General features: G+C 33.8%; 1 protein-coding gene across 1 annotated transcript in view; it reads left to right on the forward strand.

The window, feature by feature from the left end:
- Positions 1–2213: 2213 nt before the first annotated feature.
- Positions 2214–21912, forward strand: part of LOC127707310 (mannan-binding lectin serine protease 2-like) — a 132629-nt gene continuing 112930 nt past the window's right edge. Inside the window, exons 1-2 of the mRNA XM_052211859.1 lie at positions 2214–2322; positions 10313–10481. Coding sequence (XP_052067819.1) covers positions 2259–2322; positions 10313–10481 — 233 coding nt within the window. The 5' untranslated portion in view covers positions 2214–2258. The remainder of the gene's footprint in view (positions 2323–10312; positions 10482–21912) is intronic.

Below are 21912 nucleotides of genomic sequence, written 5' to 3' on the forward strand. Positions count from 1 at the left end.
TATTCAAACAATTAAACTGGTGACAATTGAATAGATAATAAAATATCACAGTTTTGTGATGACATTTAAGTGCATAAAAAAGTATGCCCCATCATATCTTACTAGCAAAAAGTAAAATCACAAAAATACTGAACTCCGAGGAAAATTCAATCGGAAAGTCCCTAATCACATGGCAAAATCAAATGACAAAACACATCAAACGAATGGACAACAACTGTCATATTCCTGACTTGGTACAGGCATTTTCAAATGTAGAAAATGGTGGATTGAACCTGGTTTTATAGCGCTAAACCTCTCACTTGTACGACAGTCTTATCAAAATCAAGTTTCATATGTTTCAGACAGAAGTTCATACCCCTGGAGAAATGCTGTTCAATGAAACCTTATACTTCCTAAACCAAAAATCGAATTGTTCAAGATATCTTCTAGATATTCTGGACCATCCTGCAAACTTTTTGCCTATATCGTTATCAAATATTACAAATGCTTATTCTTTCAAACACAAAAAACACAAAAAACAGATCATTTATTGAAATCAACCAATTGGAAAAAAATGTTGAATGTGAATTACTCTATCCTGTTTATTTTATCATTACATTTTATGCAGTTGTATTGAACATTATCCTTATGCTTGACTTTTATACTAATGTATGCTATGTATATGTTTGTTCAACGTTTTTTTTGTTCATGCTATTTTATGATGACGGCCTCGGGGAGATAAGTTATATAACTAACTGTGTAACCCTCTTAAAATAAAGTACTGTTGTTGTTTTTCAAGACATTTTTTGACGTAACCGACGCCCCCGTAAGAAGGATCGTTGACCATTATCTATCTTGATGTTCTGATATAAAGAAAAGCTCAGTAGAGTCAGTATGCATATAGCATATAATCCATATCTAAATAAATATAATATATATATATACGGTCGGTAAACCTTTATGAACAAAGAAAACCAGTCTTTTCTATTAATGGCTATGTAATCAGATAAACTTTCCCTAATAAAGCTGGTTCACTTAGCTCAGTCTTTCGACTTACACTTAAACTTATAGTACATAGCATAAACTCGTCATAGATACCAGGCTTAACATTTTGTGCGCTATATACGCGTTTCGTTTACGAAAGATTTATCAGTGACGCTCGAAATTCAGAATAAAAAAAAAATATTATGGAATTTATTGTATTATCTTATAACATCCCCTTCGAATATATTGAGGCTTTTTCACTTTTAACTGCGAGTCCACAGTTATTCAAAACTGGATTTGGCTGTCATAAATCTTGAAACTTGTTCTAATGTGCCTATATAAAATAGGGAGATGTGGTATGATTGCCAATGAGACAACTGTCCACAAAGTTCAAATGAAGTGGATGTAAGCAATCATAGGCAACCGTACGGCCTTCAACAATGAGAAAATCCCATACCGTATTGTCGGCTATAAAAGGCCCCGACATAAGAAATATGAAACAATTAAATTAAGAAAACTAACGGCCTAATATATAACAAAACAATTTACGAAAAAAAAATATGACAGACATGAACCAACAACAACCACTGAACTACATGCTCCTAACTTGGGCCAGGTACATAAAGAATGTTGCGGGGTTAAACATGTTTGTGAGCGCTCAATCCTCCCCTAACCTTAAGCAATGGTTAACAGTGGTTTAACAGCACAACACAAGAACACACTCTAAAAATCAATTGAAAAAGGCTAAACTCATCAGATCGATACAAAGTAGAAAAACATCAAACAAAAACACACCAGATGTGGCAGAGAAAAATAGGAACACTAATGCTGACTTGCAAACACAAAACCAAGTCAGGATTAGTGTTCCTATTTTTCCAGGGGGATGAATGTCTGATACCGTTATTGGGATTTCAGTCACCTTGATTGGCTTTCAACAATTGATTTACTCAGTAAAACTAATAAAAAAAAACACATTGCACTATCCATTTACTACAGTACAGGTAATTTTTTCAGCGATAATTTGTTTTAAGATAACAAAAACATATCTTGCAGTAAAACATTTCAGAAGATGGTTCAATCCTTTTTACATTAAATTAACATGATGTGTTACTTGTTTGATTCAGAGGCATACATGTGTATATATGTCTCTGTTTGATTATATAAATGTAAAAATCCAATTAAAATTACTTATAAAGAGTTTACATACTTGTATTAAGTACTATTATAGTATTCCATTTCCGGATTTTATACTGATTTGTTTTGTACTGTTTTTGTAAAATTCATTTTATGTAGTGATGGCCATCATTTGTGTATTGAAAACTTTCGTCATCGTTATCAAATTAATGTACATTCATGCAGGTTAGTGCTAAAAATTAACTACATTATCTTAATTGTGGATATCGACATAAAAACGAACATTTAAAAAGATTTTTTTATATGTAGTACTTTCCAAAACTTTATCAGATTCCTACATGAATTGCTTGAAAAATTTGCTATCTTGCTGAACCTCTCGGACTTGGACGTTGTCGCTGTTATAATGTCCAAGCAATTATACTTTGGCAGTTGTTTTTCACTTTTTCCGTTGATTGATAGCGTTTGATTTTGTCAGTTCTTATGGACTTCCCCTTTTTGAATTTGCCTTGTAGTTCGGTATTTTATATAAACTTTTTTGTCCATTTATAGTTAGCCCTTTATGTACTTGCACTAGAATTAATTAAAGTCGTCACTCCCCAAAGAGTAAAAATTAAATATTGTTGATTATTATTTAGAAATTAAAAAGATTTCGTTTTACCAGCTTTAATATACTTTTACATTCTAAATTTTACATGATGAAGTTTATTCCAGAAACATGCAACATGCAAACACAATTTGTATATTCTAAATTACTTAAACTTACTCGATTCCATTATTCCGCAATTACGGTTTATCTATAAAAGCCGGAATTTTGGATTTACATCAGACTGTTTTATTTCCTTCACGATTTTATCGCAATCAATTGATTGTTCTTTTTTCTCACTTGCAATACTTTTTAGCTCACATGGCCAATGTGAGATATTGTCGTCACTTGGCGTTCGTAGTCGTCAATGAAGTTTTAAAAAAACTTGTCGTTTGAAACTACTATGCCAAATTGACCACAATGATCATTAGAGTATCTACTTTAATCATTATGTAGGATGATTCCTCCAGCCAACCAACATGGTTATAATAGAATACAGGGGAAAATCAAGTAATGTTCTTACATCTTAAAAACCGTTGTAACATTGTAGTAATTTTTTTGAATATTGTTGTTATCGATACTAACACTGATGATGTTTTTGGTGAATTAAAAGACAACTTTATATTAATTGCTACAGTCATGATATTAAATCATGTCGATACAGTGTAGTTATATTTTGAGATTGCACAAGGTCGTGTTTTTCTGGCACTATATATGACGTCTTTACACTAAACCGCTGCATATGTATTAAAAGAGGGACGAAAGATACCAGAGGGACAGTCAAACTCATAGATCGAAAACAAACTGACAACGCCATGGCCAAAAATAAAAAGACACACAGACAAATAATAGTACAGATGACACAACATAGAAAACTAAAGACTAAGCAACACGAACCCCACCAAAAACTGGGGTGGTCTCAGGTGCTCCGGAAGGGTAAGCAGATCCTGCTCCACATGTGGAACCCGTCGTTTTGCTTATGTTATTACCAATCCGATAAATAGTCTGATTCGGTAGGTCACATTCGTGAAAAGGATAGGGTATTGTAGTTACGACATAAGGAACATATCCGATATCATCTGTGAAACGGTTATTCCATAACGGTCAACCAACTCGTGATGGCGTCCGTAAAATTTACGAAGGGATGATTTCAACTTCACCATTTGGAACTCTTGGTTTAATAGCTTCCATGTGAGCAGCAATCCTCTATCAAGGAAGTCATGATAGGAAATACAAGCCCGGGAATATCGTATCAATTGGGAGATATGTACTCAGTATGCAAGCGCTGCTGGAATGTTGCTACATAAAAATGGAAAGTTCACAATTGGGAAGCTGAAATCATCTCTTTTGTCGTAAAGTTTTGTTTTCAACCGACCCTCATTGTCAATTTCTAGATGTAAGTCAAGATATGAGGCAGACTAAACTGTATCTGTAGTATCCTTTATCTCTAGTTCGATGGGATAGATTCGTTCAACATAGTCACCAAATTTTGTATTATTTAGTGAGGGAACATCTATATAGCGGAACGTAAAGTTAAAGGATATTGCTAACTTCTTATCTTTCTTCCTAAGAAGTTCCTGTATGGAGTCAGCCTCATAATAATAAAGAAACAAGTCGGCAAGAAGAGGAGCACAATTGGTTCCCATTGAAATTCCGACAGTCTGTTGAAAAACACGTCCTTCAAACGTAACAAATATGTTGTCAATCAAGAAATCAAGCATCTTGATAATGTCAGTTTCAGAGAATTTTTTGTTTGAATCAGAGTGATTCTTTACAAAGTAGGATTTATCCCTCCCCAAGACAAGATACTTGTATCTACGTTCCCATTCTTTTTAATGAAACAAAGTAATACCAACTCTTTCAATTTGTCTTTTAGTTTGGAATGGGGAATACTTGTATAAAGTGTAGAAAAGACAAATGTTTTAATACTATTGTAAGATGAAAGAGTCTTAGATTGTACGTACTCTAAAAGATCTTTGAATTTTTTTAGTATCCACATCTGATTCACGCCACCTCTAGAATAGGCAGTTTCACAATAACTTTGGAGCCCGGCTTTGATTGCTGAAAAAAATAGATGTTAATAATTTAGAAAGAGGTTTCGTGGAGCACTTGGAAGACCGAGCAATATACCGTTGTTTGTAAGGACACTTATGTAGTTTAGGTATCCAATACAGTGATGGAAGATCCAGTTCTTCATCTTTGGTTGAAATTCCAAAGGAACATAGAACAGAACTATGATTATCCAGGATTTCCTCTTTGGTAAGTGTCGTGAGGGTATATGTTGAGTTTCCAAATGAATTGTCAATACCTAATTCATTTATCAAGCAGTTTATGTAATGATATTTACACACACATACGATGTTATTTGGGGCTTTATCTGCGGGGGCAACAACATATTTGTCATGGAGGTAGGACAAGTGTTTTGCAACATTTGGGTCTTTAAAAATTGACGTAGCGTGGGTATTGGTAGACCCATTTAGTTTCTTAATTCGGATTTGTATCAACGACCTCACAGCTTTAATCCATTAGGAAAGAGTATCTACGTCTTCAGCTGTCGCGCGTTTAGCTCATTGCCTGGCATAATCCTCGACTGAATCCGTCAGTATTTTGAAGTTGTATTTCCAATTTATGGATTTAGGCTCACGATATTTCGGATAACAAATTTCGAAGGGAAGTGTTATTGACAATGTTGAGGTCTCCGGTAATAACGTGGCCAGCCGGATTATATGTGAATTGGGAACTAGCACAGGTGCAATCAGGAGGTTTAGACTTGAAGTCGTCAATGTTGAGATCCTGTAAAACGTGTTTGTAATTAAAAATTTTAGTTGCAATTGGTTTGGTTTAGGTATAAGAAATTATTGGTACAGACTGGTCTTTAAAGTAAGGAGGTATTTTAGACTGAACTAATTTATGATGAAGGATATTGCCTAAGTTGACGCCATCGAGACCTTTGTTGGCAAAGGAAAGTTTAAGAAAATATCTTTTCTCTTTTTCATCTTTTCCAAAGCGAACTGGTTTGAAAAGTCTGTGACTTGCAATATCCGAAATGATAGCTGTAAGTTTGTATTGGTTTGAATGAGGGTTTGTAACAGTGGTTTCCAAACATAAATTGAACAGAGAATGAAGTTTTGAAAGGGGTAATGAATAAAGTTTCGTGCGAATGTGATGGATACCTAACGGCTTTTAAATAAATGGCAGCAAGTCATTAATAGAGACATCATGCAAAGTATGTGATGTATAATGACGATGACCATGACTGCGTCTACGTCGAGGAGTAGAGTTAAAAATATTCATCACATTCACCGAGCTACAGGAAGGACTAGATAGAATACCTATACCATCAATTTTGTCATTGCAACCATATGGTATCGCAGTTCCCAATTGTCGAATCCAGTAGTCCTCTTTTTGTCTACGGAGAGGCATAAGTCTGGGAAAACAATTTACTTATTAGTTGTTATTTGATTTTTAACTAGCTTTTAGTATCTGCTAGTACTCTTAAATCGGTACTTTGTTGTCTCAATGTTAGTTGGTTTTTTTTTTTTGTGCTTCGTGCCAAATTGAAGAGCTAAGTCATTTCCAGTTTGTTTTTTATTGTGATGTTGCACCACTCTTCCAGGTTAGGAGAGGGTTGGGGACCTCACACCCATTTTTAACCCCACCACATTCTTTATTTGCCTGTCTAAAGTCAGGAGCCCGTAATTCAGTAGTTGTCGTTGGTTGCTTACAATCGTTTGTATTTCTTTTATTGTTTTGTCATTAATCAGACAATTGGTTTTCTTTATTGAATTGTTTCACATTCTAACATGTCAATGTCTGTAATATTATAGCTTACTATACAGTATGAGTTATGCTCATTGTTAAAGGCCATACGGTACCCTACAAATGCAAATTTTGCTCATGTAATCACGTGAAATTCACCTTAAACCTCAAACGAGCTTACACGTCAACTTTACAAAACAAAATTGGTATTTTTCAAGATTTTAATTAAAAGATTTTATTTGGAAAACTTAATTTTAAAAGATTCACGTGAAAACAGTTAACGTGAGTTTCACATATTAGTTCGTTTGAGGTAAAATTCACGACATGCATTTCAAGTGAGATTCACCTTAAATTCACGTAAGTGAAATTTCCCTGTGCATAGTTGCTTACATACACGCCATTTTGACTCTGGTGGATAGTTGTCGCACTGGCAATCATATCACATATCCTTATTTGTAGATAAATAAAGAAAATATGACATAGGCAAAATGCTGAGAATGTCAGGATCTACCTACAATTCATTAGGACTAAAATCGTCAGACCTCTCCTTGTTTCAGTTGTAGCCCTTAAATTGTGATTTAGCAGTTTTTGTGGGTTTTTCCTGTAGTGCTTGAAAACTATTATATTTATTATAATAGATAGAGCGAAAGTTTAAATAGTGCAATGATCTGCAAGACAAGATCTACAAGTTAGTCAATTACATATAGAAGTAATTGCCATTAAATGACGTTGTTTTTCTTTATTTTTCTATAATCTTGAAAACTTATTAGACGATCTACAAATGGTCAACATGGACGAAATCGTCAGTAGATTCCTGATAGAATCCCTCTTAAATAAGGATATTTTTATTTTTTTTTGGCAATTTTCTTGAAAACTTTATTAAATATATGGCATTTTTACACTGCAAAAATGATCAGTCATACAAGATCTACACACAAGTCAACTTGGTTGAAATCGTTTGTGGAATTCTTACAGCAATCATTGCCCTAAAATAATGATTCTGTTTTAATTTATTTTAGTGTTTGTACCTAACATCGTGATAATGGCGTTGTCAGTTTGTTTTCGATCTATGAGTTTGACTGTCCCTCTGGTATCTTTCGTCCCTCTCTTCTATAATAGATAGACTGATTTATTTTCAGCTTAATAATCAACAACGGAAGATTTACAAATAAGTCAGTATTAAATGAATTGTCAATCGACTCCTTACAGAGTTGTTGCCCCTACATACAGCGTATACTATTATTTTTTTCTTCATTTTTTGTCTACTATTTACCATTCAACTAAAGTACTCTTGTTGTATTGTACCAATTTCGTGCAAAAATGATAGATGAGCATTTCATGCTTCTTGGAGCCTTTGTTTATCAGAATCATTTTGGTTGTTGTCCTTTAAAACACTCTTTCAATTGATTGTCGAACTTATAATTCGTAATGCCATGATACGTATTCATAACAGTTCAGTCATCAGACTTTCAGAAAGTTCTATAGACAAAAAACTGTAGTTTTCAAATATTTTGCACTATAAAAAAAAGGTATTTTAATCTGTTTTTACTTTTAAACATTCGCATTGTTTTTAAAGAAATTTCTTCTACATTATAAGATTGCTTCAGCAACAGGATTTAGACACACAAAGTGATTGATGAACGGTCAATTACAGTACATGCACTTCAATTTTAGTTTAGAAAAAGGACGGACCCTAGGATGGAGTGCAAGAGGCCTTCTTTCCAGAGAGTCGATATTTATTACATCCATTACATTTGTACACCCGCACATCCTTTTTCCAAAAAAAAAACTTGGGCCCTCATTGAGAATCTTCAGACAATTATACGTACTATAGTAAAGGCATAATAAAAATTAATAGGAAGACATTTAATGGTTATATTTAATCTAAACTTCTAAAGACCTCAACTACCCTTCCCGATCCCATTCAGCTCGGTTAAGTTGGAAAACTCGTTTGCCTACGTAATTGCAAATATTCTAGTCGTACAATGTTTGCTCTTTCATCAACCGCAGCTACATAATAATAATATTTTACTTTGTTTCATAAATATCCTTGATGGCTTACTATCCAGCTATATATAAATAGTACACGATATTTAATATGTGAATATTAACACCGTAAAAACAAAGAAGATCACGAACACAATATTTTTAATTATAAAAAATGAAAGATTATTCATAGAATAGCATTAAGGATTATTGGTATGCTGATTCATTATTTTATTAAAGTATCGCCACGTGTTTAACATAACACATTCACAAACATATATAAAACATCGTGTATATCAAAACTAACAGTTAAATATCATTAGCTTAATATGTATATATATATATATATAAGTGCCAATCTACTTCGAATTATGAGAGGCTACTAAAAGAATTATTATATACAATACTTTACATCATTCTTAAAACTATTTTGATATATTTAGGATTTAATTACATCTTCAGATGTACATAAATAAGAAATTTGTTCTTCTGCATCAAATATTAAAAATAAAAGCATGTTTCAGCAACTAATCTTCATTTTTAAATATTTTTTTTAATCTATGTGGTCTCCAGCCCATGTCACCGTAAATAGCATCTTTTGGCGTATACTTGCCAACACCCATAACAATCTTATAGCTCTGTTTAGTTAAACATATTTATTGTCCAGATATAGCATTAAGGATAAGGTACAAGTTAGCCATACTTACATCGTCTACTCCATCACAATATCTCTGTTATGGACGACGTTAACAAAAGTAATCAAAGTACTGAAGTACTGAATATCGGATGACCGCAAGTTGTGGTGGATCACAAGCACTTGCCTCAGAAAAAAATCATATCTCTTTACCTGAAAGTTAAGTTATGATACATAGATATATGCTTTTCTGAGACAAGTTCCAGTGTTGATGATGAATAAATGACAGGGAATTCAACCTCACCGTAATATTTATTATATTGTAGTGATATAATCCTTTGTTATCAGTATACTCTGGTTTGTTGTTATATATTATATTAATATTTGTATAGCAGTTATATATTTTATAGCAGATCATCTTAATAACTCTACAGGCAAATTTTCATCCATTTGTATATCATTATATTCTACTATTCTAATGATAGTGCAGTGCAAGTGCATGGTGGACACTCTTCTGTAAAAGTTCATTTTTCTCATAGATTGAATTTGATTACTCATTCATATTTTCCCGCTTTTGTTGAAAAACGTTCTCGAGATATTCTTCCGCATGCGTTAACACAAATTTTCGGTATCCATGATTTGTTATTGATATATATATTTCTCACGACAAAACATTTACATATCATTTATCTATGTTCTTTAAAATTATTTTCTTGAATATTTATTGATGAAACTAATATATAACAAGCGATAAGGAATGTTATTTTGCACTCGATAGTATCCGCGTAATTATACGAAATACGTTCGGTTATCAGTCTAAAACGCAAGTCACGTGGGTAGAAATGTCTGTGGCAACATAACACCGGAATGACTCAAGGTCATCCGCTGTAAAAAGAAAAATTATCAGTGACCTAAAATAAATGCACCACGAAAGACTATAACTTACCATACCAGAATATAACATGTTGGATGCTAACACAAGTTGTTTAGCTGAACACAAAATTATTAGTTTATCGAATTTAATTTAAGCTATAAAATTATGCAAGCTTCAGATAAATAGTATATCGTCGGTGTTGCTCGAAACCAATCATTGAATTTCCCCAAATAGTAAATCATAGTCAAAAGCAATTATTTCAATATTGCACCAAACATCCGGCAAAAGTACATCTGTGCATCGGTCGATGATAGCCTTTAATTTTTTTTACTGGTTGACTTTATTGCATTTTATTTCCTGTTTTAATTTTTTTTTTCAGAAATATGTGGCGGTATTCTGCAAACGTCTTCAGGATATATATCTCCACCACTGTCAAACAACACTTATCAGTCTAACAGTTTCTGTCGATGGGAAATAAATAGCAACAGAAATAACAGCATTATTTTAACTTCGACAGATTTCTCCGTAGAAGAGTCACCCGGATGTATGTAAGTAGAGAGGGTGAGAAAGTATAACCCGATCTGTACACCAATTTTTGACATTTTTACCTATTATGTCTGTTTGTTTTGCTCTCACATTGTTGTCAATATAATGGAATTATATGCGACTGGCATACAAGTGAGAGGTTTAGCTAGCTATATCAAAGTACTGAAGTACTGAACATCGGATGACCACAAGTTCTTGAGGATGGTCAAAAGCACTTGTCTCAGAAAAAAACAACATATCTCTTTACCTGAAATTGAGGTTAATGTACAGAGATATATTTTTTTCTGAGACAAGTTCGTGCGTGGATGATGAATAAATGACAGGAAATTCAACTTCACCGTAATAACTATTATATTGTAGTGCTACAAATCAGTAGTTATATATTATATTAAAATAACAGTTACATATATATATATGATTTGCATCCATTTGCATATCATTCTATTATACTATTCTAATAATAGTGCAATGCAAGTGCATTGGTGGACATTTTTCTGTAAAAATTCGATTTTTCGAAGATTGGATACGAGTAGGCATTCATACTTTCCCGCAAAAACAATTACAGAGTTACCGGTCCTTGCCGGTATTGTCGCAAAACGTTCTTTGAGATATTCTTCCACATGCTTTAACACAATTTTTTCGGTACGTGTGCATTGATATTATCAACGATTTTTTACTTATATATATATCTCTTACTACAAAACATTTTCATACTATTAATTTATGTTGTAAACAAAAATATTTTTATCAGTATTCATTGAAGAGATGTATTTATATCAAACGATAAGGAATGCTATTTTGCTCTCGTTTAAGTGCGCATATTTATCATGTTTATAGATCGGTTACAAACCCAAAACTAATTTACATAATGGAAATCTAGGCGATAGCAATACATCGGAATGACCTCAAGGTCATCGCGATGGAAAAACCAGGTTTAATCCACCATTTTCTACATAAGGAAATGCCTGTACCAAGTCAGGAATATAACAGTTGTTTTCCATTCGTTTGATATGTTTGAGCTTTTGATTTTGCCTTTCCGTTCTGAATTTTCCTTGGAGTACGGTATTTTTATTATTTGACTTCTTATTACTGCAGCGATTATTTAAATGAATACAAAATGTTCATGTGCATTCAGGATTATTATTATTCTACATTATATCTTTATTTCAAATACGCGTATTTGCCCCAAAGTAACAAATTAATTTCTAATTATTTGAAAAAAAACTTATCTAAGGATTTCCGTTTTTCGATAAAGATCGCCAATATATTTATTTTATCGAAAGTCGTTCTTATGATACCCAACCTTTAATGAATTTAAATTTGACGTTTTTTGTGCATTTTAACAGATTTTCATAGTTTTACGTACCTATTTTTCTTTTGCTTATAATAACGAGAGATAATTGCCCCTTTTCGAGGAAACATATTTCATTGCTAGATTTTAAACAAAACGGGATTATCTTTTTATTATTATCAATCATCATATAAAATGAATAAGGTTCAACTTTACATGAAATTGAAGAAAAAGCGAATTTACTTTTAGACACCGAATCAAATTTCTATAATAGATAAGAAAAATATAGGAGAAATTAATCCAAAATAACACCAAGACCAGCCGAAAAACACCGATGCGTAGGGAGAATAACCATTGGATATTAGCTGACTGAGATAAACTATCATTCTCCAGTTCTTCATCAGAAATTAACTTCACAGTTACAAATGCAAGGAAGGAGGTGCCCATAATTTCGGAAAAGTGTATTTTTTCAATCATTGAAATTTTGTAAAGTAACTGTGACGTCATGATGAGTCTAAAAGGGCTATGTATATACCAAAAATTATCAGCAACAGCCGTCCTACAGTAAATATCAATTGTACATACGTCAGCTTTGTAAAAGACATATTGTGGTTAAATGTTTTGTGGCTGTGCAAAAAGCTGTTGGTCATACAAAAAAATTTGAATGTTAATTTCACACTTGTAAAATATAATCACAAATGTATGACAGACTAATGGCTTGTGGGCAGTTGAAAGGTGTTATTTGATAAATTATCTCCGGTTGCTGTAAACATTGGTGTTTTCATCCTTCGTGTAAGTTATTTCAAGTAATAAAGATCTCCAAAGAATTCTCTCAATAAAACCGGGATGATCAGTATATTAAATTCGTTTTGAAAACATCTTATAACATATGACTTCCATTTATATCGTTAATTATTGTGCACATCTTCCGAAAGATAGAAAAATAGACTGACATGACACGTGAAACAGTGGGATAAAAGTTGTGAAATCATGATTAATAAACCAAATCAATACTTCGGTTAATGGACATTATCTTTTTAATCAACGACAAATATGAGTAGACTTCATAAAATAACGCATATCTAGTTGAAATTTAAAAGCACTTTATTTTCATAAACATTCGTTATTCATGTAAATCATATACTCTTTAGTTATCACAACGCAAAAAAATATGATGAAAAAAAATCATCAAAGAAACAAGGCTTGTGATTATAGATATAAGAAGATGTGGTATGAGTGCCAATGAGACAACTCTCCATCCAAGTCACAATTTGTAAACGTAAACCATTATAGGTCAGAGTACGGCCTTCAATGCTGAGCCTTGGTTCACACTTATGATTATGTAGGCACTTGTGTTTGTACGCCAGACACACGTTTTGTCGACAAAAGACTCATCAGTGACGCTCAAATCAAAAAGGTTAAAAGGACAAATAAAGTACGAAGATGAACACTCAGGATGCAAAATACCGAAAGATTTTGCCAAATGTCTTAAGTTAATCTATTCGTTGTGTAGAAAATCCTTAGTATTTTGAACAATTCAAAGTCTTTTAAGCAGTAAATTAATTGATAACATCATATCAATGATAATTCATGTCAATAAAAATAAGAATATTTTCATTTTTGCTAAATGCTATCGTTTTTAACTACTTATGATGACTGAACATTCTCGAAAATGCATGACATTATACAAAGTCAAGTGTCAAATACATAGGTGTAAGATATTTTATGCTTTACATGTATGTAATTTCACACAGTCCAGTGTAAGCACTTTAATGCGCTATTTAAAAATAAACACCTGTTCAAGCTACAAAATTTTTGTTAGACGAATGGAAGGATTAACTAGCTAAAAACAAGGTTTTCTTCGGTTAATGCCTGTTCCAAGTCAGGAATTTCACAGTTGTTTTCCATCGTTCCGTTGGTTGGTATATATAGTCTAACGTTTGATTTTGTCAGGTTTTGTGGACTTCTCCATTTTTTAATTTACCTTGGAGTTCGATGTTTTTGTTAATACTTTTTTGAATATTGGAAATTGAAGTCTCCTTGTATAATTATAATAGATCCGTCGACGTCGTCATGTCATGTTTGTTATAATAAAATGCATACTTCATCAGTAGCACCCACAATCGTTGGCTATGATATATTGGATTGTTATGTGTTTTTTTTAAAACTTGAAATATCACCTGATAAAGGCATATGATATTGATTTATTACTTACGTTGAATGATGTAAGTGAACTATTTGCGTCATGTCCAGTTATTCCGTTTGTCATAGACTTAATTTTGTTAATCTTATCACAATTTATTTTCATTTACATTGTAACAACGTTGTAGATTGAAACTTTTGGTTGATTTTTTTATTCATTTTTTTTGTCCCATTCATCACATTCATATTTGTAACAGTACGTTCTTGTTCTATTTGTGTTGCTGTTATTAGTCATTACACCTTTAATAATTCTGGACGAAAGTTACGATTGCTTGAGATGTATGAAAAAGTGGGATGAGATACCAATAGGCCAATCAAAAGAGTCAAATAAAAGATCCAGATTCTACATTTTTTGCAAAACAAATTATTTTCACCTTACCACACACATCTTATAAAAATAAGAAGATTTTGTATGATTGCCAATGAGACAACTCTCCACCAAAGATCAAATGACATAGAAGTTAACAACTATAGGTCACCGTATGGCCGTTCAACAATGAGCAAAATTCATACCGCATAGTCAGCTATAAAAGGCCCCGAAATGACAAATATAAAACAATTCAAACGAGAAAACTAACGGCCTTTATGTACAAAAACAATGAACAAAAACAAATATTACCTGTTTTACAGATCATACAAAGTCATGATCACTATCGTTTAACTTACCCTGTGAGGACTACAGGTGCTATCCAGTGATCATTCTGTCTGTCGGTTGGTAGGTCAGCACTCTGTATGCCGAATAGTTATAACTCGAGTTCGCTTATACAGATTAAACTTTTTTAAACACAATGTTAAGAGGTGAAAACAAAATTCCCTGTCAATTATGAAGTTTTAGATGTAGTGTGCTTTTCCAGATTTATTGGAATATAAAAGTCGGAAACTCCTTTACTATCTATAGACCAAATTTTCTTCTATGGATTTCATAATATTTATATACAATGAAATAAATCTCTTTCGATGTTTTTGGAGCGTCTGTCCAGAGCTAAGGGATTCGATAGTCATGGGTTTATATTTTACGGCGCGGGGCGTTTGCGCTTTTTCATAGGACATTTGCGCTTTTTTAATGGACATGTCACAGGACATTTGCGCTTTTACAATATTTTCTTTATGGTTAAAAGTTAAATAGTCATTCCCTAGCACATTCGTGTTTAAAAGTCATTTCATAGCACATTGATATAGTTATATATACCTAAAGGCAAACATTCTAAAGACATACAGACACGTATAGGCATCACAGGTCAATTTTCGCTTGATATCTGAAGCCCAAGGAATGAACAATTTTGCTCTTGTAATCTGTCCTGACGGGTATTTCGCCCTCATTTCAAATACATATTCTAGTCTCTATTTCTCAATTTTTGACTTAGATAGATATAGGAAGATGTGGTATGAGTGCCAATGAGACAACTCTCCATCCAAGTTACAATTTATAAAAGTAAACCATTATAGGTCAAGGTACGGCCTTCAACACGGAGCATTGGCTCACACCGAACAGCAAGCTATAAAGGGCCCCAAAAAATTACCTGTTCATCAACATAACGAATTTTAATGTAATTAACCGACTGTTGTTCAATGATAAAAATCCATCGTGACAAATACATTTTTTTCCTTTACTTGTCTCTATAACTTTATGCTCTATGAATAAGACAGTGTCAATGTGAACTTACTAACGACAAATACAAGTTGAATTTATTTACGCAACTCATTAAATTTACAGGTAAACGACTAAAGGTAAAAAGCGCAAATGTCCGGTCAATTTACTATGTAACAGATATATCAAATTTAAAGCGCAAATGTCCATAGTGTTTGGAGCGCATATGTCCTATCGTGTTACAGGTAAAAAAGCGCAAACGTCCTGTGCCCATATTTATACCCTCGCTTTAAAAAAGTGGGGTATACTGTTTTATCTCTGTCTGTCCGTCCGTCCGTCCATCCGTCCGTCCGTTCGTCCCATGAATATTTTTCTCAGGAACTACATCATACGGATTTCTGAAATTTGGTTTCAGGGTTTATATGAGTCAGCTATACCGTGTGATGCGTTTTCAGATTCATCACTCAACAACTTCTTGTTTACCGAAATATTTGGGCGGGGGTATCATCAGTGAGCAGTAGCTCGCAGTTTCACTTGTTTAATAAGTGCCTTTTATTGCTTTTCTTCAGAGACTGTGTCAGTTATCGACACACCTTTGTTACTTGTATCATGATGCTAGTCATTTAATTTGAAAGTCTAGGTCAAAAAAGAATTGAAATAAAAAAAAAGAAAGTAAGGGGAAAAGATATGAAACTCAATGCAAAATACATGGAGTTTTTTGCAAAATAATCTTGAAATTATCTAGTGGAAGTGACGTTGTCTTGAGTAGCTTTATGCACTTGCTGTATGAAATAATCACTGAAATGCCCATGTTCATCCCGAGGCGTAGATATTTGATTTTAAAAACATATCCGTTCATTTTTTCGCAATCAATTGCCACTATTTTATATTAAAGTAGTAACAATTCAATGATGTAAAGCTGTTATATCGATACAAAATATCATGATATATGGACTATGTGTCTTTCTTTGTTGTGATGTTACACTTTTGTTTCAGGTAGGCTGAAGGTTGGCGTCTATTAAAACGTTAAAACCCGCAGCATTTGTTTGCATTTGTCCTAAGTCAGGAACCTGATGGTCAGTGGTTGTCGTTTGTTGATGTGGTTCATAAGTGTTTCTCGTTTCTCGTTTTTTATATAGATTAGACCGTTGGTTTTCCAGTTTGAATTCTACACTAGTCATTTTTAGGACCCTTTATAGCTTGCTGTTCGGTGTGAGCCAAGGCTCCGTGTTGAAGGCCGTACTTTGACCTATAATGGTTTACTTTTACAAATTGTGACTTGGATGGAGAGTTGTCTCATTGGCACTCATACCACATCTTCCTATATCTATATATATAAAACAATATCGACAGGATGCTGTACTGACATTTCTGTATACGACTTATATAACGCAACAAGAATATTTGTGTAGAATGGAAACTTGTGTGATCTTGCTGATCATTTTTGCTATCATTTGCAAAAAAGAAAAAAAAATTAAAACTGAGATTAAGGGTCAAAAACTCCTGTAAGGAGTCGATTGACAATTGCAATCATATTGTCATATGTGTAGATCTTGATTTTATTTTGTATATCGATTTTCCTGTTTACGGTTTGGTTTTATCTACAATAGTTTCAACATAAACACAAAAATTGTTAAAAATCGTCATTAATGAACAATATTAAAATCTTTCCTTGCTGGTCGTTTTTTTTTTTCTTTTTTCAAATTTTCTCTTTATTATCGTAATAATCAAGATAATTGCCAAAATAAAAAGCATGCACATGGCTAAAAATTGCAATAACAGTAGATTATGGCCAATTTCGGAAATTCATTTAAAATGAAATAAATAAGTGAATGCATTAGTTTTTATTGCACAATATATGAACAATAGTTAAATTTTGCAATATTGATTGAATCAACGACTCTTTTAACTATATTTTTACACTTAAATAATCTGATTCTTCTCAGTTTCTTTATGATTTCTTTCATGTACGTAAAACAAATACCAGGGAAATTTGGCATACCTTCTATAATCTCCGCCTCCCTGTATTTCAAGATTTCGGATTTTCCATTTAGTATAGATCCTTATTTTAGGCTTGCAATGCTTTCTTACTTCGTTTTTTATTTGGTCTTCCAACCTTTTTTATCCGAGCACCAATGATGGATCTTATGTAGACGAAATGCGAGTTACAAATTATAAGCCTGGTATCTGTTGGGATTTCATATGTAACAACTTTCTTTAAGTCAGATTTCAAAAATAAAAGAACAGAGTACGCCAGACGTGTCCTACTTTAAAAAAATACACTGCTCTTGTTGCAAGTATCAATCTTCGTTTTCACAAAAGTTTTAGAAAATAAATTTATTTGACGTACTATGAGTCGAAGAAGTCTACAAGTCTTATCTATCTATCTAAAATTCTGATTGTGACATAGGTTAAATAATATAGAATTATTTACATAATTTATGACTGCTATCAAACTAATTATCAATCAATTTTATGAATAACTTGAAAATTTATTACATGTTCTTGGAACAATAACTAACAGAATATTCAAATATCAAAATATGTAAATTATAACGCCATTTACTTGTCATTATTTCACAACAAACACACTGTTTTATATGAATTCTTTTTATTTATTACCTACCTAATGGGATATTTTTTATTAATATTGTTTTCGTGTACTCAGTGATGTTCAGTTTTTAGCTCACCTGGCCCGAAGGGCCAAGTGAGCTTTTCTCATCACTTGGCGTCCGTCGTCCGTCGTCCGGCGTCGTCCGGCGTCGGCGTTAACTTTTTACATTTTGAACTTCTTCTAGAGAACCACTGAATGGAATGAAACCAAACATGGCATGAATGTTCCTTATGAGGTGTTGACCAAGTGTTGTTACTTTGTAGCCGATCCATCATCCAAGATGGCCGCCAGCGGGGGACTTAGTTTAACATAGGACCCTATAGGAAATGCATACAAATGACTTCTTTTAGAGAACCACTGAATGGAATGAAACCAAACATGGCATGAATGTTCCTTATGAGGTGCTGACCAAGTGTTGTTACTTTGTAGCCGATCCATCATCCAAGATGGCCGCCAGCGGGGGACTTAGTTAAACATCGGACCCTATGGGAAATGCATACAAATGACTTCTTTTATAGAACCACTGAATGGAATGAAACCAAACATGGCATGAATGTTCCTTATGAGGTACTCACCAAGTGTTGTTACTTTGTAGCCGATCCATCATCCAAGATGGCCGCCAGCGGAGGACTTAGTTTAACATAGGACCCTATGGGAAATGCATACAAATGACTTCTTTTAGAGAACCACTGAATGGAATAAAACCAAACATGGCATGAATGTTCCTTATGAGGTGCTGACCATGTGTTGTTACTTTGTAGCAGATCCATCATCCAAGATGGCCGCCATCGGGGAACTTAGTTTAACATAGGACCCTATGGGAAATACATACAAATGTCTTCTTTTAGAGAACCACTGAATGGAATGAAACCAAACATGGCATGAATGTTCCTTATGAGGTGCTGACCAAGTGTTGTTACTTTGTAGCCGATCCATCATCCAAGATGGCCGCCAGCGGGGGACTTAGTTTAACATAGGACCCTATGGAAAATACATAAAAATGTCTTCTTTTAGAGAACCACTGAATGGAATGGAACCAAACATTGCATGAATGTTCCTTATGAGATGCTGACCAAGTGTTGTTACTTTGCAGTCGGTCCATCATCCAAGATGGCCACCAGCGGGGGACTTAGTTTAACATAAGACCCTATGGGAAATACATACAAATGTCATCTTTTAGAGAACCACTGAATGGAATGAAACCAAACATGGCATGAATGTTCCTTATGAGGTTCTGACCAAGTGTTGTTACTTTGTAGCCGATCCATCATCCAAGATGGCCGCTAGCGGGGGACTTAGTTTAACATAGGACCCTATGGGAAATACATACAAATGTCTTCTTTTAGAGAACCACTGAATGGAATGAAACAAAACATGGCATGAATGTTCCTTATGAGGTGCTGACCATGTGTTGTTACTTTGCAGTCGGTCCATCATCCAAGATGGCGGACAGCAGGGGACTTAGTTTAACAAAGGACCTATGGGAAATACATACAAATGTCTTCTTTTAGAGAACTACTGAATGGAATGAAACCAAACATGGCATGAATCTTCCTTATGAGATGCTGACCAAGTGTTGTTACTTTGTAGCCGATCCATCATCCAAGATGGCCGCCAGCGGGGGACTTAGTTTAACATAGGACCGTTTGGGAAATACATAAAAATGTCTTCTTTTAGAGAACCAATAAATGGAATGGAACCAAACATGGCATGAATGTTCCTTATGAGGTGCTGACCAAGTGTTGTTACTTTGCAGCCGATCCATCATCCAAGATGGCCGACAGCGGGGGACTTAGTTTAACATAGGACCCTATGGGAAATACATACAATTGTCTTCTTTTAGAGAACCACTGAATGGAATTGAACCAAACATGGCATGAATGTTCCTTATGAGTTGCTGACCAAGTGTTGTTACTTTGCAGTCGATCCATCATCCAAGATGGCCGCTAGGGGGGGGGGGGCTTAGTTTAACATAGGACCCTATGGGAAATACATACAAATGTCTTCTTTTAGAGTACCACTGAATGGAATGAAACCAAACATGGCATGAATGTTCCTTATGAAGTGCTGACCAAGTGTTGCTACTTTGTTGCCGATTTACTGTTCAAGATGGCCACCAGGATATTTTATTAAATAACGGGACCAATATTAATCAAAATTTGGCCTCAATCATTATTTGGGTATCTGTTATGATTTTTATCTATCTTTACATGATTTCTAAAACCAAAGTAGAGTCAGGTGAGCGACATAGGCTCTTGAGAGCCTCTAGTTATTTAAAATGACTGTATTTATTAGACACTTTTGATACCCGCGGTACAGAAGCGCGAACATCAATAGCAGTAAGTCGTTCACATTACAAACCAGGCATTATTCATATTTACAATTCAACCAGCAATGATTTTATGAAAAATAAATTAGTCCAAATCTTACTCATTACAGTAAGCACATGTAAAATACACACATGAATGGATAAGAAGTTTCTAGCTTGAAACATGATAGCCCAATTTGGCGTACAAACCATATGGTAAATGTTTTTACAAATTTCACAACCGTTTAATTTGATTTGGAAAAAAACCAACAAGTTTTTACAATATATACATACTAAGGTTAATATTGCAAAACAAAAAGGTTGTCACTTTCAAACTGTAAGGGGAGTAATGTTGACCAAATTAATGTTTCACACGTTGCTTACGTTCACCAGTAATAAAACATTTAATGGTCTAGAATTTTGTGATATCTTCGGGTTAGATACGGACCAATTACCAATCAGATATTGCGTGATGTCTAATCACTTGATGTAACATATCAACGTATTTTATAGGAGTAACTCGACGGGTTTCACATGTGGAGCGGAATCTGCTTATCGTTCTGGAGCACATGAGATCACCCCCAGTTTTTGGTGGGGTTCGTGTTGCTCAGTCTTTAGTTTTCTCTGTTGTGTTTTGTGTACTGTTGTTTGTCTGTTGGTCTTTTTCTTTTGTAGACATTACGTTGTCGGTTTATTTTCATCTTATGAGTTTTAATGTCCCTTCAGTATTTGTCGCCTCTCTTTTAATACAAGAATAAAACAAAACAAAAATACTATGCACATTTTGAGAAAGATACAAATATAATGCAATATAAAAAGTTCAAGCTTAAACCTACATTTGAAAGTAAAGAGGAAAAACATAAATAGATAAATACAAAAAATGTAAAGGGTACAAAGGAGCCCTGTGTCTCGTCTGCGATTGCTACTGTCAGTGTAAAAGTGTAAATGTTGATTGCTATAAACCAATATAAGAATAAGAAGATGTTGATGTTGTATGATTGCCAAGGAGACAACTCTCCACCAGAGGCAAATTACAAAAAACTTAACAACTATAGGTCACCGTACGGCCTTCAACAATGAGCAAAACCCATACCACATAGTCAGCTATAAAAAAAAACCGAAATGACAAATGTAAAACTATCAAAGCGAGAAAACTAACGGCCTGGTTTATATACAAAACAATGAACGAAAAACAAATATGATATACAGGAACAAACGGCAACCACTGAATTACAGGCTCCTGACTTGGGACAGGCACAAACAGAATGTGGCGGGGTTAAACTATCCTGTTGGCGCCAAACACTCCCCCTAACCTTGGTCTATTTATCATTAAAATAAAGAAAAAAATCTAAATTTCTAACTGTTTTTTTCAGATGTTATTTATTGATCGTAAAGCTTATTTCCAAGATTTCAAAAAGTTCATGCAGGAT

This window comes from Mytilus californianus, unplaced genomic scaffold, assembly GCF_021869535.1.
Source record: "Mytilus californianus isolate M0D057914Y unplaced genomic scaffold, xbMytCali1.0.p SCAF_1, whole genome shotgun sequence".
Classification (NCBI taxonomy): Eukaryota; Metazoa; Mollusca; class Bivalvia; order Mytilida; family Mytilidae; genus Mytilus; species Mytilus californianus.